A 21,532-nucleotide genomic window follows, 5' to 3' on the forward strand; every position below is an offset into this window, starting at 1 on the left:
TTCTCATTCAACTTGACGCTGTGTTAAAGAACTCCCATTTATCCCATTCTTTTGCTTTTGTTTTTAATTAAACAAATGATAGATAATTGTTATGGAAGCAAGCAAGGAAAGAAGGGAGGGAAGGAAAAAAGTTAAAATCACTCCGTTTGGGCAAACTTACATCCTGATTTAGGCCTTACAATCCCATTGACACCTTTCAGTGCATGATAATTATTAATAGTATTCTCTTTCACTGTCAAAAGTGTCCTAGTTTGTGCAATAATTATTTGGTCACCATAATCTCACCACCAAAGATAACCACTAGTAATAGTTTCCTTGTGGCCTTCCAGATTTTATTCTGGAATATATTTGATAAAAATAGGATCATAATGAACATGTAGTGTTGAAGGGTAGCAAGACATTGTAAACATCTTTCTACGTCAGTAAACAAATCTATATTATCCTTCTAATGGCTATATATATATATTGGCATGTATAATTTAACCCCCATTTTTGAATAGTTAAGTTATTTGTAACTTTTTAAATTATTTGATAACTTGAGCTAATATTTAAATTATTTGATAACCTAAAATAATGGCTGAGATGACTATTGTGCCATGAATTTGTGTACTTTTCTGTTCACTAAAGATGTTGGGAAAGAAGTTGCTGGTTCAAAGTGTAAATACATTTACATTTACAAAGTTCGCTGTAGAAAGGTTGAACCAATTTGCACTCCTACAAGTATCTCAAGGATATCAACCCTTTTCTTCCATATCCTTTTCTGAAAGACTTGCTTGCTTCCTTTACAATGGAACCATTTCCCATTTCGTCTTGGAAAGTCAGAATCACTCCCTGCTACCTGTACTACTGCAGAAGCCCTTTGGTGTCTTCTGAGAGGCTGATTGCAGCCACACCTGCCTCCAGATGAGTGCCTTGAATATGTTTTTACCTGATGTCTCGGCAATACCAGCTACTTTGGTGCTCCAAAAAGACCATTTCGTATTTTATCCTTTTGAATGAGCGGTAGGGATGAGCCATTGCCCCATTTCAAATATAACTGACTTTTGGAGATTGGGCATCCGGTGAAATTCTGAGTGACTAAAGGGAGTGCAAATCAGGAACCATGTGATTGACTCTTGTCTCCCGAAGTGATAGGGAACAGGGTGTTCAATCATCATTTCTGTAGGTGGCTGCCTTGCTATCAGGGAAGTTCCAGAGCTTGATTGAGAAGTTTTATATCATCGATTGCCGCTATCCATATGAGTACCTGGGAGGACACATCCGGGTAAGGTTACATTAGTGGGGAGGTGCTGGAGGTAGCTCTTTAATGAGTAGAGCCTATGGACATAGGTCCTATGAACTCCAGAACCAGGGCAGAGCTTCTACTTTTGGAGCACATCAAGGCTGCAAGTCCTCATTCTTGTTCTAATTCTGTAAACCTTGAGCAATTTACTTTCCCTTTCCCTCCTAGACCAATCTCCCTTTATTCTATTGGAGCCAAGAGCTCCTACTTGGAATTAAAATATTTATCTAAGGACGGAGAAGAACCTTGCAGACACTCATAGACATTCTTCACAATGATTCCTATGCATTGGAGGGGGGGGCAGTCAGATCTACAAACATTTATTGAATACCTACTACATGCCAAGCTCTATGCTAGACTTTGGGGATAGACAGAGAAATAATTAGATCGTGTGCCCTGAAAGTGCTTATAGTCTAGACTTCCTGGCCCAAATATTCCAAGATGGTATCCCAGTTATTTCTAAGTATTGGAACTATCCACAGGCCCTTAAGGAAATACTGAAATTTTTCAACAGGAAGCCTTAAACTTGTACAGTCAGGAAGAACTGTATAACTTCTTTCTGAAGAAGCCCATTGTCCCTCTCAACACCCAGAAAAGAATAATCATCGTGTTCCACTGTGAATTCTCCTCCGAGAGGGGTCCCCGAATGTGAGTGTGTATATGGGGTAGGGTGGGTGTTAGAAATGGACCTTGAATTGGGACTTAAAACCAGGGAGACTTCCCAGACCAGTTCAGGCAGAGATTGGAATGAATGAATGCATTCTTTCCATTGTAGTTTAAAGTTAAGGGGTAGAAAGAAAGGTTTCTAAAATTTAAAAAGTTTGGAGCAGTGAAGGAAAAAGGATTGGAAATGAAGAGGAGAAAGAGTGACTTGCTTGAATCTTGTTTTGCAAGGACAGTGAGATCTGGAGGTCCTTTTAGGTTACCTGTAGTCAATTCTTCCTTCCCCTCCCCAGTGAATGACACTTGGAATCCTGACCTTGCTTCTCTCCACCCCACCCACCTCTGGGTTTTCTCTAAAGGTGCCGCTCTCTGAGACAAGAGGACAGGGCTCTGAATCAGTATCCTGCATTGTACTACCCAGAACTATATATCCTCAAGGGGGGCTACAGAGACTTCTTTCCAGAATATACGGTAAAGGATGGGCCACATGGGGCAACAACAGGAGAGCTCAGGCTTGGGGGAGCCAACTTGAGCATGCAACTTCCAGGGCCTGCAAAGCCCTCCGAGAACAAACTCCTGCTCCTTCTTAGCTACCACCAGCAGCATCTCTATTAAACCTAGTAAAGTTCTGGAGACTAGAGTATCCCTTACTTTGTCCCCTACCTTTCAGGAGCTGTGTGAACCACAGAGCTACTGTCCTATGCATCATCAAGACCATAAGGCTGAGCTGCTGAGGTGTCGAAGCCAAAGCAAAGCATGGGAAGGAGAGCGGCAGCTTCAGGAGCAGATTGCCTTACTGGTGAAGGATGTGAGCCCATGATAGTGGGTCAGTGATTGGCTGTCTAGGAGTCACCAAAAGACACAGTAGAAATGCTGAGCAGAAAGAAGCCATGTTGTATATGACTAAACCCAGGATTGTTAGAAGATGTTTGCAAGCCAACAAGCTACCAAGCTAATAAAATTCCAGGCCTGGGGGTTGGTTTTAGCAGAGGTGCTGGGTGGTGACTGAGTCCTGGAGCTGGCTCTAGAAGGGTGTGGCCTTGAGTTACCTGGAGATTTGTGTTGCTTCAGGAAGTGTTTGCATTCTCTTTCCATTTAGACACGTCCTCTCACAAGCCGGCTAGCTCTTTCCCTGGGTTTCTGCCTGTTGCAACAGAGTTGTCCAACTTTTTTCTCTGTACTTGCCTTCTGTGTTTCCTTCTCTCCCTTTTTCTTAAATGGGAAAATAAACACTGCAGAATGAGAAATTTGATTGTGAACCCTGTCTACTCCTAGAAAATCTTTATAAGGAAGAGATCATCAAATTCATCTCTTTTAGACAAAGGTATAACAATCTTGATATATAGCTGAGGCCAAGGTGCTTTTCTCTAGACCGTTTGTTCTCAGATTTGGGCTCTGGACCATAGGCATTATCTGAATTTGTTTGAAATGTAAATTTTCAGGCCTCACAGCAGACCTACTAAAGCAAGACCTCTGGGGGCTCAGAATTACTGGTTTAAAATTTTTTCCCTTTTAAATGATTCTGATGCGTGCTGAGGCTTGAGAACCACTAAATACTGGAAGTAAGGAAAACTTTTGTTTTGTTTTGTTTTTTTAAGCAGGGGTTGGGTGGGGTGAGGTAAGGGGAAGAAGCAGAGGGAGAGGGGGAGAGAGAGAAGCTCACTGCCCAGCGCAGAGCCCGAGGTAGGGCTCACTTAACCAACTGAGGCACCCAGGCACCTCTTAAGGAAAACCTTTTAAATTGCCTTCTTTAGCAATATTCCAGCTTTCCTTTTCTAGACCATTCCAAGTATGAGTTACCTAAAAGTATGCTCCACACTCAGCACTCCATGATAACTAGGTTCAGAAAACCATAGTGTTTAACATCTCTAAAGCAGGTTATAGGCCTGAGTTGGGCTTAAAAAGATTCCTTATCTAGGGTTGCCTGGGTGGCTCAGTGGGTTAAGCCTCTACCTTCAGCTCAGGTCATGATTTCAGGGTCCTGGGATTGAGCCCCACATTGGGCTCTCCGCTTGGTGTGGAGCCTGCTTCCCCCTGCCTCTCTGCCTACTTGTAATCTCTCTCTCTGTCAAATGAATAGATAAAATCTTAAAAAAAAAAAAAAAAGATTCCTTATCTACAACCTCCATAGACTTTTGACTTTTCCCATTTCCCATTTCCCATCTCTTTCCTTGACTTCATTTCCCATCTCACAGAGAGGAGTTTAGGATTTGGGATAGTTGGAAGTAGAGATATGTGCTGTCTGAAGGTAGGGAATAAAAGGATAAAAAAGTAGCAAACAAGAGCCATTAGACTTAAGGAAGACCTTTTACTTACTTCTTCTTTTTTTTTTTTTTTTTTTTTTAAAGAAAACCTTTTAGGGGCACCTGGGTGGCTCAGTTGGTTAAGCATCTGCCTTCGGCTCAGGTCATGATTTTAGGGTACTGGGATCAAGCCCCACATCAGGCTCCTTGCTCAATAAGGAGCCTGCTTCTCCCTCTCCCACTCCCCCTGCTTGTGCACCCTCTCTGTCAAGTAAATCTTTAAAAAAAAGGAAGCCTTTTAAAGTGCATTCTTCAGCACTATCCCAGGCTTTACATTCTTAGAGTTGTTAAGGCAAGTAGGCTTTTGTCTTCATAGTGAGATACACCCCTATGTTCCTGGGGTGGCAGTGGAATTGACTCAAAATTGTCACTCTCCCATATTAACCTAGTGGGAGTGATAGCCCAGGACTAGAAAAAGACAAAGATGGGCGCCTGGTTAGCTCAGTGGGTTAAGCCTCTGCCTTTGGCTCAGGTCATGATCTCAGGGTCCTGGTATGGAGTCCCACATCGGGCTCTCTGCTCAGCGGAGAACCTGCTTCCCCCTCTCTCTCTGCCTGCCTCTCTGCCTACTTGTGATTTCTGTCTCTGTGTGTCAAATAAATAAATAAAATCTTTAAAAAAAGAAAAGAAAAGAAAAGGACAAAGAGCTCTGAAGCCTGGCTGAGTCAGAATAGAGACCAAAGTGACCTCTTCCTGAGTTCTGGAGCATGGAAACCTTTTTTAAGTGAGCGGGAGGGAAGAAGGGCTGTGGCTGGACTGATGTCGGCAAGGGGGGGCCAGGGCCCTTCTGGAGTGCCTTCCATGTGCATCCCAGCAGAGGGCACTGTAGTATTCTTTAATGCAGCTTCTAGAGCCTGCTGCCTCCACCACCCAATCCTGCCTCTGCCCACAGGAAAGCTACCTGGACTTCTCCCTAAGCCCTTGAGCTCAGAGCTCAGAAGGGCGGAGGGGAAAGGAGGGAAAAGCTGTTTCCCATTAGGTGCAGATGGCTGAGGAGAGTACTCTGCTCCTCTGTCCCACCCCCACGTACTTATCCCTGCCAAACAGGTACTCCTGGTGGCCTGAGGAGGAAAATGTTTGAAGCACTTCTACTTCCAAGTATGAGGAAGGGATCCCCTAACTCACTGCCTAGCTTAGTGGGTCATTTCCTGTTCGTTTTCCCCAGAAAAGTGGAACCAACCCTCCCCCCTGCAGGAAGAGACTGGTACACATGTTCCCATTACAGTAATCTTAATTAAGTGGAAGTTTGGAGTTGCAAAACAAAAACTAGAGCTTAATTATTTTTATCTACTTTGTGGGAAAAAAATTGTATTTGCCTAAAAGGCTCCATTTGCTGCCTGTATAATTCTTATAATGTCCTCCCTTTGCATAGTTGCCATGTGATTTGATTCATGTTGTTTTCAGGAATAATAATAGTAACTAATATTTTTCAGGTGCTTACTGTATGCAAGACTTTTTATGAACTCATTTTATATGTATAAACTCATTTAATTTTCACAGCAATTCTGTGAGGCAGGCACTTACTATTTTGCACATTTTACAGGTAAAGGAATTGAGACACAGAGGGATTAAGTAACTTGTTTAAGGGATGCCTGGGTGGCTCAGACAATTAAGTGGCTGCCTTCCACTCAGGTCATGATCTCAAGTGGAGCCTGCTTCTCCCTCTGTCTACTCTGCCTGCCCCTCCCCGCTGCTTGTGCTCTCTCTCTGACAAATAAATAAAATCTTTAAAAAAAAAAGTGACTTGTTTAAGATCACACAGCTAATGAACAGTAGAGTTGGGGTTTGAACCCAGGCAGTATGGCTCCAGTGTCTATACCCTGAATGGATTTGCTGTTACCAAATCCTCATCAAAGAATAGTATGCCTTTCTATTCACTGTATTAGATGTTAAATATATAAGAGCCTCAATTATAGATTCTTTTTTTTTAAAGATTTTATTTATTTATTTGACAGAGAGGTCACAAGTAGGCAGAGAAGCAGGCAGAGAGAGAGGAAGGGAAGCAGGCTCCCTGCTGAGCAGAGAGCCCGATGCGGGACTCAATCCCAGGACCCTGAGATCATGACCAGAGCCTAAGGCAGCGGCTCAACCCACTGAGCCACCCAGGCGCCCCTCAATTATAGATTCTTAAGAAGTCAGGGTTGTATGGGTTGCTTGGGCTCCACAGATGAGACTAAGGGCTAAGACCCCAGGCGGGACACCTTGGCATGTGTTGTATATTAGGTTAGCTTTATACTAACACTGATTGTATTTGTTCAACATAAAGTCAAGAAATGAAGATTCTTTCTAAACCGTTCTTTCTAAACACAAGGTTTTTGGGGGCGCCTGAGTGGCTCAGTGGGTTGAGCCACCGCCTTTGGCTCAGGTCATGATCTCGGGGTCCTGGGATCGAGTCCCGCATCGGGCTCTCTGCTCAGCAGGGAGCCTGCTTCCCTTCCTCTCTCTCTGCCTGCTTCTCTGCCTACTTGTGACCTCTCTGTCAAATAAATAAATAAATAAATAAAATCTTTAAAAACAAAACAAAAAAAGGTTTTCAAGGGGTGCCTGAAAAACTGACTTGACTGGCTCAGTCATTTAGGCCTCTGACTCTTGATTTCTGCTTGGGTCGTGATCTTGGGGTCATGAGATTGAGCCTCACGTTGGGCTCCAGTCTCAGTGTGGAGTCTGCTTTTTGCTTGTCCATCTCTATATGCTCCTCCCCCACTTGCTCTTTTTTTCTCAGATAAATACAATACATTTTTTTAAAAACAAAAACAAAACATGGTTTTCAGTCTCAGTCCAGGACCTGGCTGACCTCTGGCATAGAGAAGGGAGGAGCATTTTCCTTTTCTCATCAGGATTATAAAGTGGGAGGGGGTATGGAAGAATACATTTCCCCCTTCCCCATTCAGTTCAGGCAAATGTTGAGGAAACCCCAGTTCCTTTAAATGTGTATCTGGGGTTGTCAATTCTAATTACCACAGGTATTCAATTATACTGTTCCTGCCCTCAAAAGTCTGGCAAGGTAGAGAATGGTTCCCTTTTTTCCTATCCCTGTATGCAGTCTGGCCCACTAGCAAAGGAAAAAGGTACTGTAGCCTCCATCTCCAAGGCAGTAAGTCTGGTGGTGGGAACAGGTCAAGTTCACAGAAAAATTAACTCCTGCATGCTACTTAGAATGATAACATTTATTCACTGTGTGCTCTGTGCCAGGCACGATGAGAAACTCTTTACTATATACTTGTGTAATCCTGATAACTGTTACATGAAGTAGATACTATTATTAATTTTACTCCTGCAGAAACTGAAGCAAGGAAAAATTAAGTGCTGTGCCCAAGGTCATCCAGCCTTTGTTGAAAATGGCAGTTGAATCCAGGCAGTCTATAAAGCTTGTGTTCATAACTATTCACCATACTGCTAAGACCCTAGGTGAGGGTAGCAGCAGGAATTAAAGCTTCCAGTGAGAGAGGGCTTGAGAGAAGGCAGAAAATCATGATTGCAAATGAAAATGGAGTAAGATACAAGGTTTTTAGACTGTTGAGCCCAAGCAGCGGATTGCAAAGCCTCTCAGGGCAGGGTTTGTCTCTTAATCATTTTTGCACCTGGTTCAAAGTTGAACCCATAATCAGTCTCAAAAGACATTACTGAATTGAATGATAGCTGAGTAGCATCATCTTTGTAGAAAGGACAGGCTCATTTGTCATTATCCACAAGGTTCCCAAAGGCAATGCTGCTTATCTAGCAGGTGTTGGCAGTCACAGGGGATGTGGTTGGTGGGGAGAGGGTGTGCTGGAAGAGCTGTCCATATAACTCCTGGAGTCATAATTATTTACAGAGGCTTCCTCATCCCTCCCCTACCTTTGGCTTCCAATCATCATCCAAGGCCCAGTGATGTCAGGCTCTCCACTCCAGTGCCCAGACAGAAAGATGGTCCAGCATCTCATTCTCACAGAAAGGCTGGCCTGTTACAGGTGGAATTGGGCATTGCTGTCAGCCTAGCAGTTTGAGTTTGTTCCTGCCTTCCCGGTCCATTCCATGGGGATGGCACTGAATGGACACTCAGAGTATGCATCCTGAGCACATGCCTTTTCTCACCCGATCCTACCACCCAAACTTGATTGGGCTTGTTTGCTGAAGGAGGGTTGGAGCAGAGGTGACACCTCTTAACTCCTCCCATCCCAACCTCTATTGATTCATAGGTCTTTCAGCTATTTCTTAGCATCCCAACCATCTGAAATGGTTACCAGTTGGGGCCCCTGGGTGGCACAGTTGGTTAGGCACCTGACTCTTGGTTTTGGCTCTGTGCTCACTGAGTGTGCTTGAGTTTCTCTCCCCTGGCTATGCATGCTCTTTCTCTCTCTCTCTCTCTCTCAAATAAATAAAATCTTGAAATTGTTTCCCTTTGCTTTTTTTTTTTTTTAAAGATTTTATTTACTTATTTGACAGATCACAAGCAGAGAGGCAGGCAAGGGGGGGTGGGTGGGAAGCAGGCTACCTGCTGAGCAGAGAGGCCAATGTGGGGCTTGATCCCAGGACCCTGGTCACGACCTGAGCTGAAGACAGAGGCTTAACCCACTGAGCCACCCAGGCGCCCCTGCCTCTTTTTTTTTTTTTTTTTTTTAATTTTATTCATTTATTTGAGAGAGAGAGCAGAATCAGGGGGAATGGCAGAGGGAGAGGGAGAGTGGACTTAACGCTGGGGCTCGATCTCAGGACTTTGGGATTATGACCTGAGCTGAAGGCAGACTCTTAACTGACTGAGCCACCTGGTGCCCCAAGTTACCCTTTGCTTTTAAATCCCATTTTGAAACTATTGCCAGAGTGGAGTGGACAGTGGGGGCTATCTGTGCCCAGCTACAGCTTTCTGACTTAACATACAGAGGTAGTATGGAGCTGGGGGAAATCAGGCCCTGTACAAAAGCTGAGGAGCCAGATGTTCACTTTCACAGCTCTCCTGGAAGACTGGAAGGGCAGATAGAGATTAAAATGAAGACCAAACTCCATTTAAAGTGCATTACAGCTCAGGAACTAGCTCCCCCTGGGCAGGAGAAGGGAGGAAACGGCACAAGAGGCCACATCTCTCCTTCCTTATCTAGGGCCACATGTCTCTCTCCCAGCTTTGTGAAGGGTGATTTACACCCCTGGCTGGAATGACTCTCTTTCTGGGCTGATTACATCGGCAAATGCCCCCCAGAGGCCACAGCAGGCTGGCCATATTCAGAAGCAGCAGCCAATAAATCTCAGAGGTTTATATTGCACTTCTCAATACCCTCCTCCTGGCCCTCTGCCAGGCCTCTGCACAAGTGAGAAGAGGGTTTGGGCTGCAGGGGTTGGGGGTGAAACCCTCCACTTCCTTTTATCATCCTCTCTCTTCCTAAGCACTTAGTTATTCTTCCAAGTCATTGTGTCTCTGTTTTTACCCTGGGAGCTCTTGGGAATCAACCCTACCCCCCCAAAAATACCCTTACCCTTGTGGGTAGAAATCCTGGGCTCTGAGCAAAGCTGTGTTTCTACCTCCCTGTTTAATCTTAGTAGAGTAGGTTGCTTTCTGAAACATACCTGAAGATGAGGAGGCTCCTAAAGTGGTCTTTCTAGCCACCTTCCTCAGCGATCCTGTCGTTCCTCCAGGTAATTCTCTAACCTGAACAGAGTTTAATCCTTCCACCCTCCCTCATGACAGTGAATTTTGGAGGAAGCTAGTCTGGCGTTAAGTCCTGGGATCTGGCCGCAGGACTGTCCTCAGCACAGCCATTTCACCTGTCTGGGACCTATTTGCAGAATCATAGGTTAATGGTAACTGCCCAAGCTTACCCTTGAAGTTCTTCAACGGGTAATGGAGGCATGGATGTGCAAATTCTAAGAGGAAAAATAAATACTAGAAGTGAAACTGCCCTTATGCTGACTTGCTCAGCTTTTGCTACAAGATTTCACTTGTTCCTGGAGGGGGTGGGGGTCCAGCAAATAAGAAATGGTGCTTTTCTTGGTAAATACTTGGGCCCACGAGATGGGGACTCTCCGGAGGCAGCTGCCGCAATTGTCTTGGGCGGAATTCTCTAACGGAAGTGGGCAGCGGCGCGCAGGTGGGCAGGCTCGGGTAGAGCACCCTCTTGCACGCGGTCGCGGGAGCACCTAACTTCGCTCATCCCCACCCCCGCGGCCCTCTGCCTAGAGTAGAAGCGGCGTTGTGGTGCGTCCGAGCGCTTCGGAGTTGGAGGGCGGCGCCCAGGACCCTGGTGGGAGAGTGTCGGCGCTACGCGGGAGGAAGGGCGGGAGGCGGCGTTGGAGGAGCCCCGATCGCAGAACCTCTGGGCGAGGCGCGAAGAGAGCGCGGCGCCCGGCGCTGGCACAGCGTCTCGGACGCGGACGGCTGGCGTGAGGACCAAGCCATGGCGCGTCCTCCAAACCCGCGAACACTGTCGCCCGCGCTCCTGCTCCTGATGCTGGTATCTCTGCGGCTCCGAGCCGGTGAGTGTCGTCTGTGAGTCCACCGGCGGGTTCCGGCCGGGGCGTTAGGGGGAGGAAAGGGGAGCATAGACCGGGTGCCGGTCACTGGTGTCCATCTGTCGGAGGAAGGAAGCCCAGGGTGCTAGGAAGGAGGTACCTTGAACGCATAATACAGTTTTTGAACTATTATAGATTGAATGCCAGCCATGGCCGGGACACCCACGCATCTCCCGTTTCCCCACCCCCCCACCACCCAGTCCCGCCTCGTCCCTCTTTTGAGGAGCGTCTGCACAGACATAGAACAGTTGCACCCAGGCCACTTCCCCGACAGCATCTCTAGAAGGCGGGAAGAATCAGAAGCAGGACAGCCCTTTGCTCCTCACTGGCTTCAAGTCTTCCACTCTCTGTAAGGACTGGGGAAGTGGACTCTAGATACAGATGAAGAAAGAGAAGTTTTTGTTTGAACTGACTTCTCACAAATTAGGGTTGTAATCTGCTGCTAGAACTTGCTAACATTATTTGAGAATATTTCTTGTCACCAACCTACTTCCACCCACCCCCCTTTCAGGACATATTTTTATTGTTTTAATTGGAGCAGAAGACTTGCTACAGGGGAAGATGGCTCAGCACAGTGCCTTGCCCTATTATAGATACATAAAAGGTACTTTGTGGAATATATAGTTCAAGGTCTGGTTTTAGGACCATGCCATTCCCCGGACAATGGTAGCCTGGGATCCATGATCCCAGGGAACATGCCCATGACCTTTGGGAGTGGGATGAATGCATGGAATCTTATTATGAGACTCTTGCATAGAGCCCGAGTGGGGGAAATCCTGAGGCAGTGATCACACATGGACCCATCAGCTAGGGCCATAAAGTAGTACTGGAGGAATACAATCTTGACTGCAAGACAGGTATGGAAGAAGAGAGGGAAAGCGCTGGTTTGTCCAGATTGACTCCATCAGTAAATCAGGGCAGCAAAGTATCATTGGTCTGATTTGACTTCCCAGAAAATTTCACTAACCCTAATGGTATAGCTGCACATCAAGATCAGGGTAAACATTAAACACCTTCCTAATTAATCAGTTATGTAGCAAGTTCCCCCTTGTTATGATGAAATTTAACATTGCCCCTACTTTTCTTTTGTTGAGCTGTGATTGCTCCTAAATCCACCTCTGTTCAGACTCAGTGAACCATCAGCTATGAAATAGGAGAGATTTACTTCTGACAATTGTTGTGACTCAATATTTAGTCCAGTTTTAGCAATGAGGCTTAGACTTGTTACATCTCTTTCATTAGGCACTTATTGGTACCTACCAGAAGTAACCTCTTAAACATTTAGTATTTCTCACACTGCTTAAATCCCTGTTTCCCTTTTGGTAAAGATAAATATCTTATGCCTTTCCTAAATTTTTTTTGAAATTTAAAAGCTTTTTTCATCTTCCACATATGTAATGATCAAATATGCTTTTTTGAACCACGCATTACCTTTGTAAATTCTGATACACCCCTTAAAGGGGCCTAACGCATCTCTTCCCTCCTTTGAGAAACACTGGTTTAATCCAAACTCCTTACCTTACATTTGGGCAACTAAAGTTCAGAAAGTGAAGGCACGGGGTGCCTGGGTGGCTCAGTGGGTTAAAGCCTCTGCCTCGGCTCAGGTCATGATCCTGGGGTCCTGGGATCGAGCCCCACATCGGGCTCTCTGCTGAGCGAAGAGCCTGTTCCCCCTTTCTCTCTGCCTGCCTCTCTGCCTTCTTGTGATCTCTGTCTGTCAAATAAATGAACAAAATCTTTAAAAAGAAAGAAAGGAAGGAAGGAAGGAAGAAAGAAAGAAAGAGAAGGCAGAACTGGGACTAAGGTGAATGAGTGAAGGGGGGGTACCAAGAAACAGTAGTCAAGATAAAAAGTATTTTAATGCAGTATTTTTAATTTTATTTATTTATTTTAAAAGATTTTATTCATTTGACAGACAGAGATCACAAGTAGGCAGAGAGGCAGGCAGAGAGAGAAGGGGAAGCAGGCTCCCCACTGAACAGAGTGCCCGATGTGGGGCTCAATCCCAGGACCCTGAGATCATGACCTGAGCCGAAGGCAGAGGCTTTAATCCTCTGAGCCACCCAGGTGCCCCAATGCAATATATTTTTTTAAAGATTTTATTTATTTATTTCACAGACAGAGATCACAAGTAGGCAGAGAGGCAGGCAGAGAGAGAGAGAGAGAGAGAGGGAAGCAGGCTCCCCGCTGAGCAGAGAGCCCAATGTGGGGTTGATCCCAGGACCCTGGGATCATGACCTGAGCTGAAGGCAGAGGCTTTAACCCACTGAGCCACCCAGGTGCCCCAATGCAGTATTTTTAAAATATATTTCAGGTTGTTTTTTTTTTTTAAAGTAATCTCTGGGTCCAACATGGGGCTCCACCAACTGAGCCAGCCAGGTGCCCTTCAGTGTAGTATTTTTTAAAAAATCAAAATTTTTTAAATTTAAAAAATTTTAAACAACTGCCTTCAGCTCAGGTCATGATCCTGGAGTCCCAGGATCGAGTCCTGGATCAGGCTCCCTGCTCAGTGGGAGCCTGCTTCTCCCCTCTCATGCTCTTTCTCTCTCATTCTCACTCTCTCTCTCAAATAAATAAATAAAATCTTTTTTAAAAATTTAAAAAAATCAAAATCAGTGCTCGCTTCAGCGGCACTTACACTAAAAATCAAAATCAACGTTCCCCCCAAAATCCATGGTGAGCGAAATGTAAAAAATTTAAATAAAGAGTGATAATGCCATGCTGAAGCTTATTAGATCCTGAAGCAAAAGGTGTGATCAATACTACTGATACTGCTTTTGTTTGTGCATTGGGTATGACCAGTTCTTAGGGTGCGTCCTATTTGCCAGTGAACTTGGTAAAACTCAGATTCCTAGGCATTATCACCAGAGACTCTGATTCAGTAGTTCTGGGATGAGGTCAGAAATCTGCATTTTTAAAAAAGGTTTTTATTTATTTTCTTATTTAGAGAGAGAGATAGTGAGAGAGAGCATGAGAGGAGAGAAAGTCAGAGGGAGAAGCAGACTTCCTGTGGAGCTGGGAGCCTGATGTGGGACTGGTGCCTGACGCAAAACTTGATCTCGCTTTGGGATCATGACCTGAGCTGAAGGCAGTTGCTTAACCAACTGAGCCAACCAAGCACCCCAGAAATCTGCATTTTAATAAGTAATTACTTGATTATTCAATTGTAAAAGAAGGTTGAACTAACTAAACTCAGGCTCCTCCTAATTTTGGTACTTTGTTGTGTTTTTTTTTTCTTTAGTATTTTATTTATTCATTTGGGTGGGGACACAAGCGATGGGGAGGGGCAGAGGGAGAGGAGAGGGAGAAGCAGGCTCCTCTGACCCAGCAGGGAGCCCGATATGGGGCTCCATCCCAGGACCCATAAGCTAAAGGCAAATGCTTAACCGACTGAGCCACCCAGGTGCCCTGGCACTTTGATTCTAACTAGAGGGAAGGTGTTCAGAGAAGTTACAGAGGTGGCTCACAGAATTACTCTATTATTTGTTTATCTCTTAAATAGTAGGAACTCATAAAAAAACAAGCATTGTACTAGGCACTGGCAACAGAGTAGTGTTAAGATACATGGGACGCCTGGGTGGCTCGGTTGGTTGGGCAGCTGCCTTCGGCTCAGGTCATGATCCCAGCGTCCTGGGATCGAGTCCCACATGGGGCTACTTGCTCTGCAGGGAGCCTGCTTCTCCCTCTGACTCTGCCTTCCACTCTGTCTGCCTGTGCTCGCTCTCACTCTCTCTCTCTCTTACAAATAAATAAATAAAATCTTTAAAAAAAAATAAAAATAAAAAAAAAGATACATGTGGAAGTCGAGACAGAGATAATCAATAAAAACTCAAATTTAAAAGATCAAGTGATGGGGCGCCTGGGTGGCTCAGTGGGTTAAAGCCTCTGCCTTCAGCTCAGGTCATGATCCCAGGGTCCTGGGATCGAGCCCCACATTGGGCTTCTCTGCTCAGCAGGGAGCCTGCTTCCTCCTATCTCTTTGCCTGCTTCTCTGCCTGCTTGTGATCTCTGTCTGTCAAATAAATAAATAAAATCTTAAAAAAAAAAAAGATCAAGTGATGAAAGTGCTATACAGAGTTTTGGAGTAATGATGTAGTAGAGTAGCTTGGGGGTTATTTTACATTGGTTTGTTAGAGATGGTCTTTCTGTGGTGACATTTAATCTGAAAAGTGAATTACCAGAAAGGGCCAGCCACATGAAGATTGGGAGAAGAGCATTCCAAGCAGAAAGAAAGGCTTTGGATAAAACACTAAGGTTGACACAGGCTTGTCTGGTTCAGTGGCAACAGAAAGAAGGCTGGTGTGGGTGAAAGGAAGTGGGAGAGGAAGAGAGGGCTAGGAAGTAAGTGCATGGGAACTGTTGCAAGAATTTAAGCAGAGAAATGAGATGATCTCATTTATAGTATTTAAGAGATGATCCCATATAATGCCCAATTGCCATTAGAATTATGTTATATTCACACAATGGAATGATATACAGTAAGAAAAATAAAAATAAGATAGTTACAACCATACTTAATAGTATGTGTGAGGATGCTTGTGTGGCTCAATCAGTTAAGCATCTGCCTTCAGGTCATGATCCCAGGGTCCTAGGATTGAGTCCCACATCAAGGCTCCTTGCACAGTGGGGAGCCTGCTTCTCCCTTTGCCTGCCATTCCCCCTGCTTGTCTGTGTGCACTGTCTCTCTCTCCCCCTCAAATAAATAAATAAACAAAATCTTAAAAAAAAAAAAAGTGTGGGTGAACTAAGCATAATATCGAGCAAAAGAAACCAAGACACCAAAAGCACATATTGTATGATGGAAAAGCAGACAAAACTAATCTCTAATGTTAGAAATCAAGACATTGGTTTCCAAGGAATTGGTTTCCTTCAGGGGGTTGGTGACTGGCAGAGGGCTTCTCGAGTACTGGTAATGTTCTGGTTCTTTATCTGAGGTCTGGTTTCACAGTATATTCAATTTGTAATTCATTGTACTGAACATTTTGATTAGTGCATGTTTCTGTATGTTGTACTTCAATGAAAAATTATTACCAAACATGATATACAAATGACAAAATGTACAAAATATGCTCAACATCATAAGTCTTTAGGGAAATCCAAATGAAAACCACAGTAATATGCCACCTCACAACTGTAAGGATGGCTGGTTAAAAGAAAACACAAAAGAGAAAATAACAAGAGTTGGCAAGTTTGTGGAGAAATTGGAACGTTTGTACAATGCTAATAGGAATGACAAATGGTACAACCACTGTGGAAAACAATTGGGTGGTTCCTCAAAAAGTTAAACAGAATTACCATATGACCCAGCAATTCAACTGGTAAATATATACCTAAAAGAATTTTATACAGGAATTTGAGCAAATACTTCTACATGAATGTTCAGAGAAGCCCTGTTCACAATAACCAAAGGCTGGAAACAACCCAAATGTCCATCAACTGGTGTATAGATAAACAAAACATGGGCTAGCCATACAATGAAATATTACTTCATCTGTAAAAAATGAAGTTCTGGTATATGCTACCATGTAGATGAACCACAAAAAGCAATATGTTAGGTAAAAGAAGCCAGATATAAAAGATGACCTATTTTATGATTCCATTTGTATGAAATACCTAGAAATGGGTAAATCTGTAGAGACAGAAGTTAGGATTGGTGGTTGCCAGAGACTAGAGGGGAGGGAAATATAGAGTGACTGTTTCATTGGTATGGTTTTCCTTTTGGGATAACAAGAATATATTGGAGTTGGATAGATGTGATGGTTGTACAACATTGTGAATGTACTGAATGTCACTTAGTTATGCCCTTTAAGCTCGTTAATTTTATGTTGCATGAATTTCACTGAAAGTGGTTTCCAACCTAAAAAATTGTCATTCAGAAAGGTGGCTGCAAACAACAAAATGGTAGTTACATTAGGTGAAGGATGTATTAACTAATCTTATTGAGTTGATCACTTCACAATATGTACATGAATCAAATCATCACATTGCACACCTAAAGCTTATACAATGTCAATCACATCTCGACAAAGCTACAAAACAAAACAAAACAAAAAATGGCTGAATGGTATGGGAGAATAAATTTGGAAGATGGACAGGGAGACCAATAAAGAGTCTTGGAAGGCAGCGCCTGGGTGGCTCAGTGGGTTAAGCCTCTGCCTTCGGCTCAGGTCATGATCTCAGGGTCCTGGGACTGAGCCCCGCATCAGGCTCTCTGCTCAGCGGGGAGACTGCTTCCCCCTCTCTCTCTGCCTCTCTGCCTACTTGTGGTCTCTGTCTGTCAAATAAATAAATAAAATTTTTAAAAAAAGAGTCTTGGAAGTAGTTCAAACAGGAATTGATGGTAGTTTGAGCTAAGGAGGTGGTGATAGATGTGGAGAGAAGTGAACAGTTTCCTGATATATTGTGGAGTTGGTAGGACTTGTTTGATTGAACAGGAAAGAGAAGAATTAAAAATGACTCCTAGAAGTTTAACCTTGCAAAACTGATGACATAATGGTGTTCTGGTACCCTTTGATAGGGATGCTAAGTCCTAGGTTGTAGGGTCTTCCATGAGGGCTGAACTATAACCAGCCTTAGTATTCTTGAGTGACAGAATCAATAAAAGCTCCCAAACTCCAACACTAACCCATTCCCCCTGGAAGATATTTTTAAGTGACTTTTAATGGAAGCTTCAAAGTTGTTAACTGTCACTCCCAAGCACGTTTGTCAACTCTGGTTATGATAACCAAAGGCTGGAAACAACCCAAATGTCCATCAGCTGGTGTATAGATAAACAACCCTGCCCATGCATTGCTCTGCCAAGGGTCCTCTTCCCTGTGCCTGGCAGGGTCACCAGGCTCAGCTTCAAATAGTAATCCCCCTCCTTCTCCCAGGAGCCTTTCTTCATACCACCTCTTCTTGGATCTGATCTATTCTGTCCAAATTGTGACAGCTACAGATTCTTGACTTCTGCTGGACTTTTCTCCCTATTTCTTCCTAAAGGCTTTTGTGCCACCCTAAGACTTTCCTGCCCAAGAGTTTGTGTGTGTGTGTGTGTGTGTGTGTGTGTGTGTTTGTGTGTGTGTGTGTGTTTTAAGATTTTATTCATTTATTTGTCAGAGAGAAAGAAAGAGAGTGAGAGCACAAGCAGGGAGAGTGGCAGGCAGGGGAAGAAGCAGGCTCCCTGCCCAGCAGGGAGCCCAATGTGGGACTTGATCTGAGGATCCTGGGATCATGATCTGAGCCTAGGGCAGATATTCAACCAACAGGGCCACCCAGGCATCCCCTGCCCAAGGTTTTGTCTTGAATCCTCCCTACCCTGCCTTGCAACTTGTTAATCCCGGTCCGCTACTCTGACCTCATGTGCGCCTCACCTGGTCTTTCTTCCTCCACAACAGACCCCCTTCCTACTGAGGGCCGGCTGATGAACAACTGTATCCAGGCCAGGAGGAAGTGCCAGGTTGATCCTATTTGCAGTGCTGCCTACCACCACCTGAATTCCTGCACCTCTAGTGTAAGCACCCCATTACCCGCACAGGAGCTTTTGGTCCCTGAGGAGTGCAGGGAGGCAGCACAGCACCTGAGGAATAGCTCTCTGATGAGCTGCACATGCCACCGCCGCATGAAGAACCAAGTTGCCTGCCTGGACGTCTACTGGACCGTTCACCTTGCCCGCAGCCTTGGTGAGGTCCCCATCATAGAATGAACTAAGTTAAGGAATTTGGCTCTCATGGGTTGTCATTTAATCCTGCAGAATATAGGCCGGATGGGTAGACTCTGACTGGGATGGTAATGAAGCTCTGCATATAACATCAGTAAGAAGTAGAGGGAGGACTTGACAGTATCCTTCTGGGTACCTACAACACTGCCCTCTCTTCTCCCTTTTTCCCTCTTTCTTACCTGGTCACATGTAGCTGCCTCTTGGCAGAACTCTGAACCAGCCTGAGGCCCAACCTGGGCAATTCATGGAGCAGAAGGGTGTGGACAGGACATGGAGGAGAATGGTCTTAACCCATTCAGAGATTCCAAATAAAACATAATCCATAAGTTCTGAGAGGGTGGGGGTGGGCAGTGTCCTGCTCCTGCCTTTAACAGAAAGGATACTCATTAACCAGACAGAGTGCAGTAAGAGAGAAGACACTGGAATAGCCAAAGAGAGAGGACCTTCCTCTGACTCTTTACAGAGACAGCTTTCTTTATTAGTCCACTTTTACAGGACTACACCAAAATAACAGAACAGTGACTTGTAAAACAAAGGTTTAGTTCTCGCTCATATTCTGTCTTAGCTGTGTCATCTGTCCTCTTCATTTTCAAATCCAGGTTGAAGGTACAGCCTCCATCTAGGAAGTTCTTTGATTACAGCAGAGGGAAATAAGTAATGACAGAATCGCTTGATGTTTTTAAAAGCTTCTACTTAGACGTTACATGAAATACTTATGCTCACATTCCATGAACAAAGCAAATACCATAGCCAAGCCTGACCTCCCTGGTGAGGGGGAAGTATACTCCCACAAGAGACCCTGAAAATCACATGGCAATAAGTGAGGATGTATAATCTTACAGGGAGGGCAAAGTACTATACAATCTACCATAGTTCACTATTTGGTTAAAACACTCATTTCTCTCTCTTCCACAAGGAAAATGTATTAACCTCCTTCCTTTTCATCTTTTCTTTCTTTCAGATTTATTCTTTTTTTTTTTTTTTTCAGATTTATTCTTAAGTAATCTCTACACCAAACATGGGGCTTGAACTCACGACCCCAGATCAAGGGAGTTGCATGCTCTTCCAACTGAGCCAGTCAGATGCGTATCACCCCACTTTCTAAGGAAGATACCCTAAAGTTTCTAGCCAAACAGTGTATCAGGCTCCCAGTCTAGGATCTTGGGAAAATTTCTCTGTCAGGTCTGGATATAACTCCTCTTGATCTAGCTACCTATGGACAAAGAGGACAGGTCATCTTCCTTCAGTATGTACTCTGAATATAACAGTGGGGCAGGGATGGAAGACCACAGCGAATACTCTCAGGAAGGGGAGGAATGGGATGCACATAGCAGCCATTGCTTCATAGTGGTTCTGATGTCCCACCACATAACCATTGTAAGGGCCATCTTCTCTTGGTAGTGGGCTTTACTCTTTAATAAGGATCTGCTTTTGTTCCTTAGAAGAGTTGCTTTATCTATTGTTCTCTAGGGCTCTTGGCCCAGCCCCCCTACCCCTGGCAGGTCCTTCCTTTCCCATTATTTTCTCTGGCCATGTCTGAGAAGGATTGTGGAGACTCCCAACTCCTTGAGGAGTGAACACCATTTTCTGCTTGCTTGCTTGCTACCTGAGGAATGCTGGGACTTTTAAGGCTCCAGTAGAATCTATTTGAATCCAGGCTGGTGGCTTTTAGCAATACAGCTCTCTCAAAACTTAATTGCTTTCTATATCTTTGGTTTCTGTCACCTCATGTGCTAGTAGCCTTTCCAAAAATTCTTTTCAAGATGTGTCTCTTTCTAGACCTAATTACCAGGCTTCTGTGGGAGAGCCACTACCCTAGTCTTTTTTCTCCAAACATATTTGTCTAACTGGCAGGATTTATTGATACCATCTTAATCATTGAGAGATCTCTACAAAGAGCATGATAGCCATATCATTGAATTAGTGTTTGCCCTAGGGCTGAGTTGTAATCAACCTTATTACTCAAAGCATCTCTCAATTTTATCTTTTACTATTTGAATAAGAAGTATGCAAAAGCAGTTGCATCTCTTAATCCTACAAATCCTCAAATTTCTGGATTGTTTTTCTTTTTGCTCCATATTTGCCAACTGGTCACTTCTCTGATCTTTTATCTTTCTTGTAGTACCTTGCAAAATGCAGGCAATAGCAATCAAGACATATTAGAAACTTCTGCTTCTCAGCTTCTTTTCCTTAAAGCACAATCTCATTCAGTACATCTTTCTTCCAGGTTATTGCAGGCAACAATTTTACCAAATGCATTGCTACTGCATATTCCATACCCCTGGAACAGCTTTCACCATCCACTCACTGCCCAGTCCCAACGCCCAAACCACACATTTTAGGTTTTTTGTTGTTACTGCCGTACTCACTTCTAGATAGCAGTTACTTTTTTTTTTTTAAGATTTTATTTATTTATTTGACAGAGATCACAAGTAAGCAGAGAGGCAGGCAGAGAGAGGGGGAAGCAGGCTCCCTGCTAGGCAGAGAGCCCAATGTGGGGCTCGATCCCAGGACCTCGGGATCATGACCTGAGCCGAAGGCAGAGGCTTACCCCACTGAGTCACCCAGGTGCCCCACCAGTTATGTTTTTAATAAGAATTTGTTAGTTTATGCTGCAATAAAAACCAATCAACCCCCACATATATGGCCTTCCACAACAAAATTTTCATTTTTGTTCATGTTATACATCTGCTGTGGGGTTCCTTGAGCTAGCTTTGTCTTTTCTCTACCTGTCTTCTTCTTTCTAGGACCCAGGCTGGTAAAGGGAAAAGAACAGCAGCAGGACAATGTGATGGTTCTTTTTTTTTTTTTTTTTTTTTTAAAGATTTTTTTATTTATTCATTTGACAGAGAGAAATCACAAGTAGATGGAGAGGCAGGCAGAGAGAGAGAGAGGGAAGCAGGCTCCCTGCTGAGCAGAGAGCCCGACGCGGGACTCGATCCCAGGACCCTGAGATCATGACCTGAGCCGAAGGCAGCGGCTCAACCCACTGAGCCACCCAGGCGCCCCCAATGTGATGGTTCTTAAAATGCCACCTCAGATGTGATTTATGTCACTTCAGCTCACAATCCACAAACTAAAGCAAGTCACATGGGTGACCCTTAC

At 44.3% G+C, this 21,532-nt stretch overlaps 2 protein-coding genes across 8 annotated transcripts in view; both read left to right on the forward strand.

The window, feature by feature from the left end:
* Positions 1 to 3,192, forward strand: part of CDC25C (cell division cycle 25C) — a 31,569-nt gene extending 28,377 nt beyond the window's left edge. For all 6 annotated transcript variants that reach the window (XM_082725557.1, XM_082725555.1, XM_082725559.1 and 3 more), the window contains 4 exons: positions 1,166 to 1,264; positions 1,797 to 1,930; positions 2,305 to 2,416; positions 2,616 to 3,192. In XM_082725557.1, coding sequence (XP_082581683.1) covers positions 1,166 to 1,264; positions 1,797 to 1,930; positions 2,305 to 2,416; positions 2,616 to 2,765 — 495 coding nt within the window. In that variant the 3' untranslated portion in view covers positions 2,766 to 3,192. The remainder of the gene's footprint in view (positions 1 to 1,165; positions 1,265 to 1,796; positions 1,931 to 2,304; positions 2,417 to 2,615) is intronic.
* Positions 3,193 to 8,730: 5,538 nt separating this feature from the next.
* The window catches only part of GFRA3 (GDNF family receptor alpha 3), a 31,140-nt gene continuing 18,338 nt past the window's right edge, over positions 8,731 to 21,532 (forward strand). The window contains exons 1-4 of one of the 2 annotated variants that reach the window (XM_082725581.1): positions 8,731 to 8,815; positions 9,763 to 9,855; positions 10,397 to 10,692; positions 18,105 to 18,389. In XM_082725581.1, the coding sequence (XP_082581707.1) occupies positions 10,614 to 10,692; positions 18,105 to 18,389 (364 nt within the window). In that variant the 5' untranslated portion in view covers positions 8,731 to 8,815; positions 9,763 to 9,855; positions 10,397 to 10,613. Of the gene's footprint in view, positions 8,816 to 9,762; positions 9,856 to 9,951; positions 10,693 to 18,104; positions 18,390 to 21,532 lie in introns of those variants that run through there. The other variant, XM_082725580.1, reaches the window with a different exon arrangement.

This window comes from Mustela nivalis (assembly GCF_964662115.1).
Source record: "Mustela nivalis genome assembly, chromosome: 3".
Lineage (NCBI taxonomy): Eukaryota > Metazoa > Chordata > Mammalia > Carnivora > Mustelidae > Mustela > Mustela nivalis.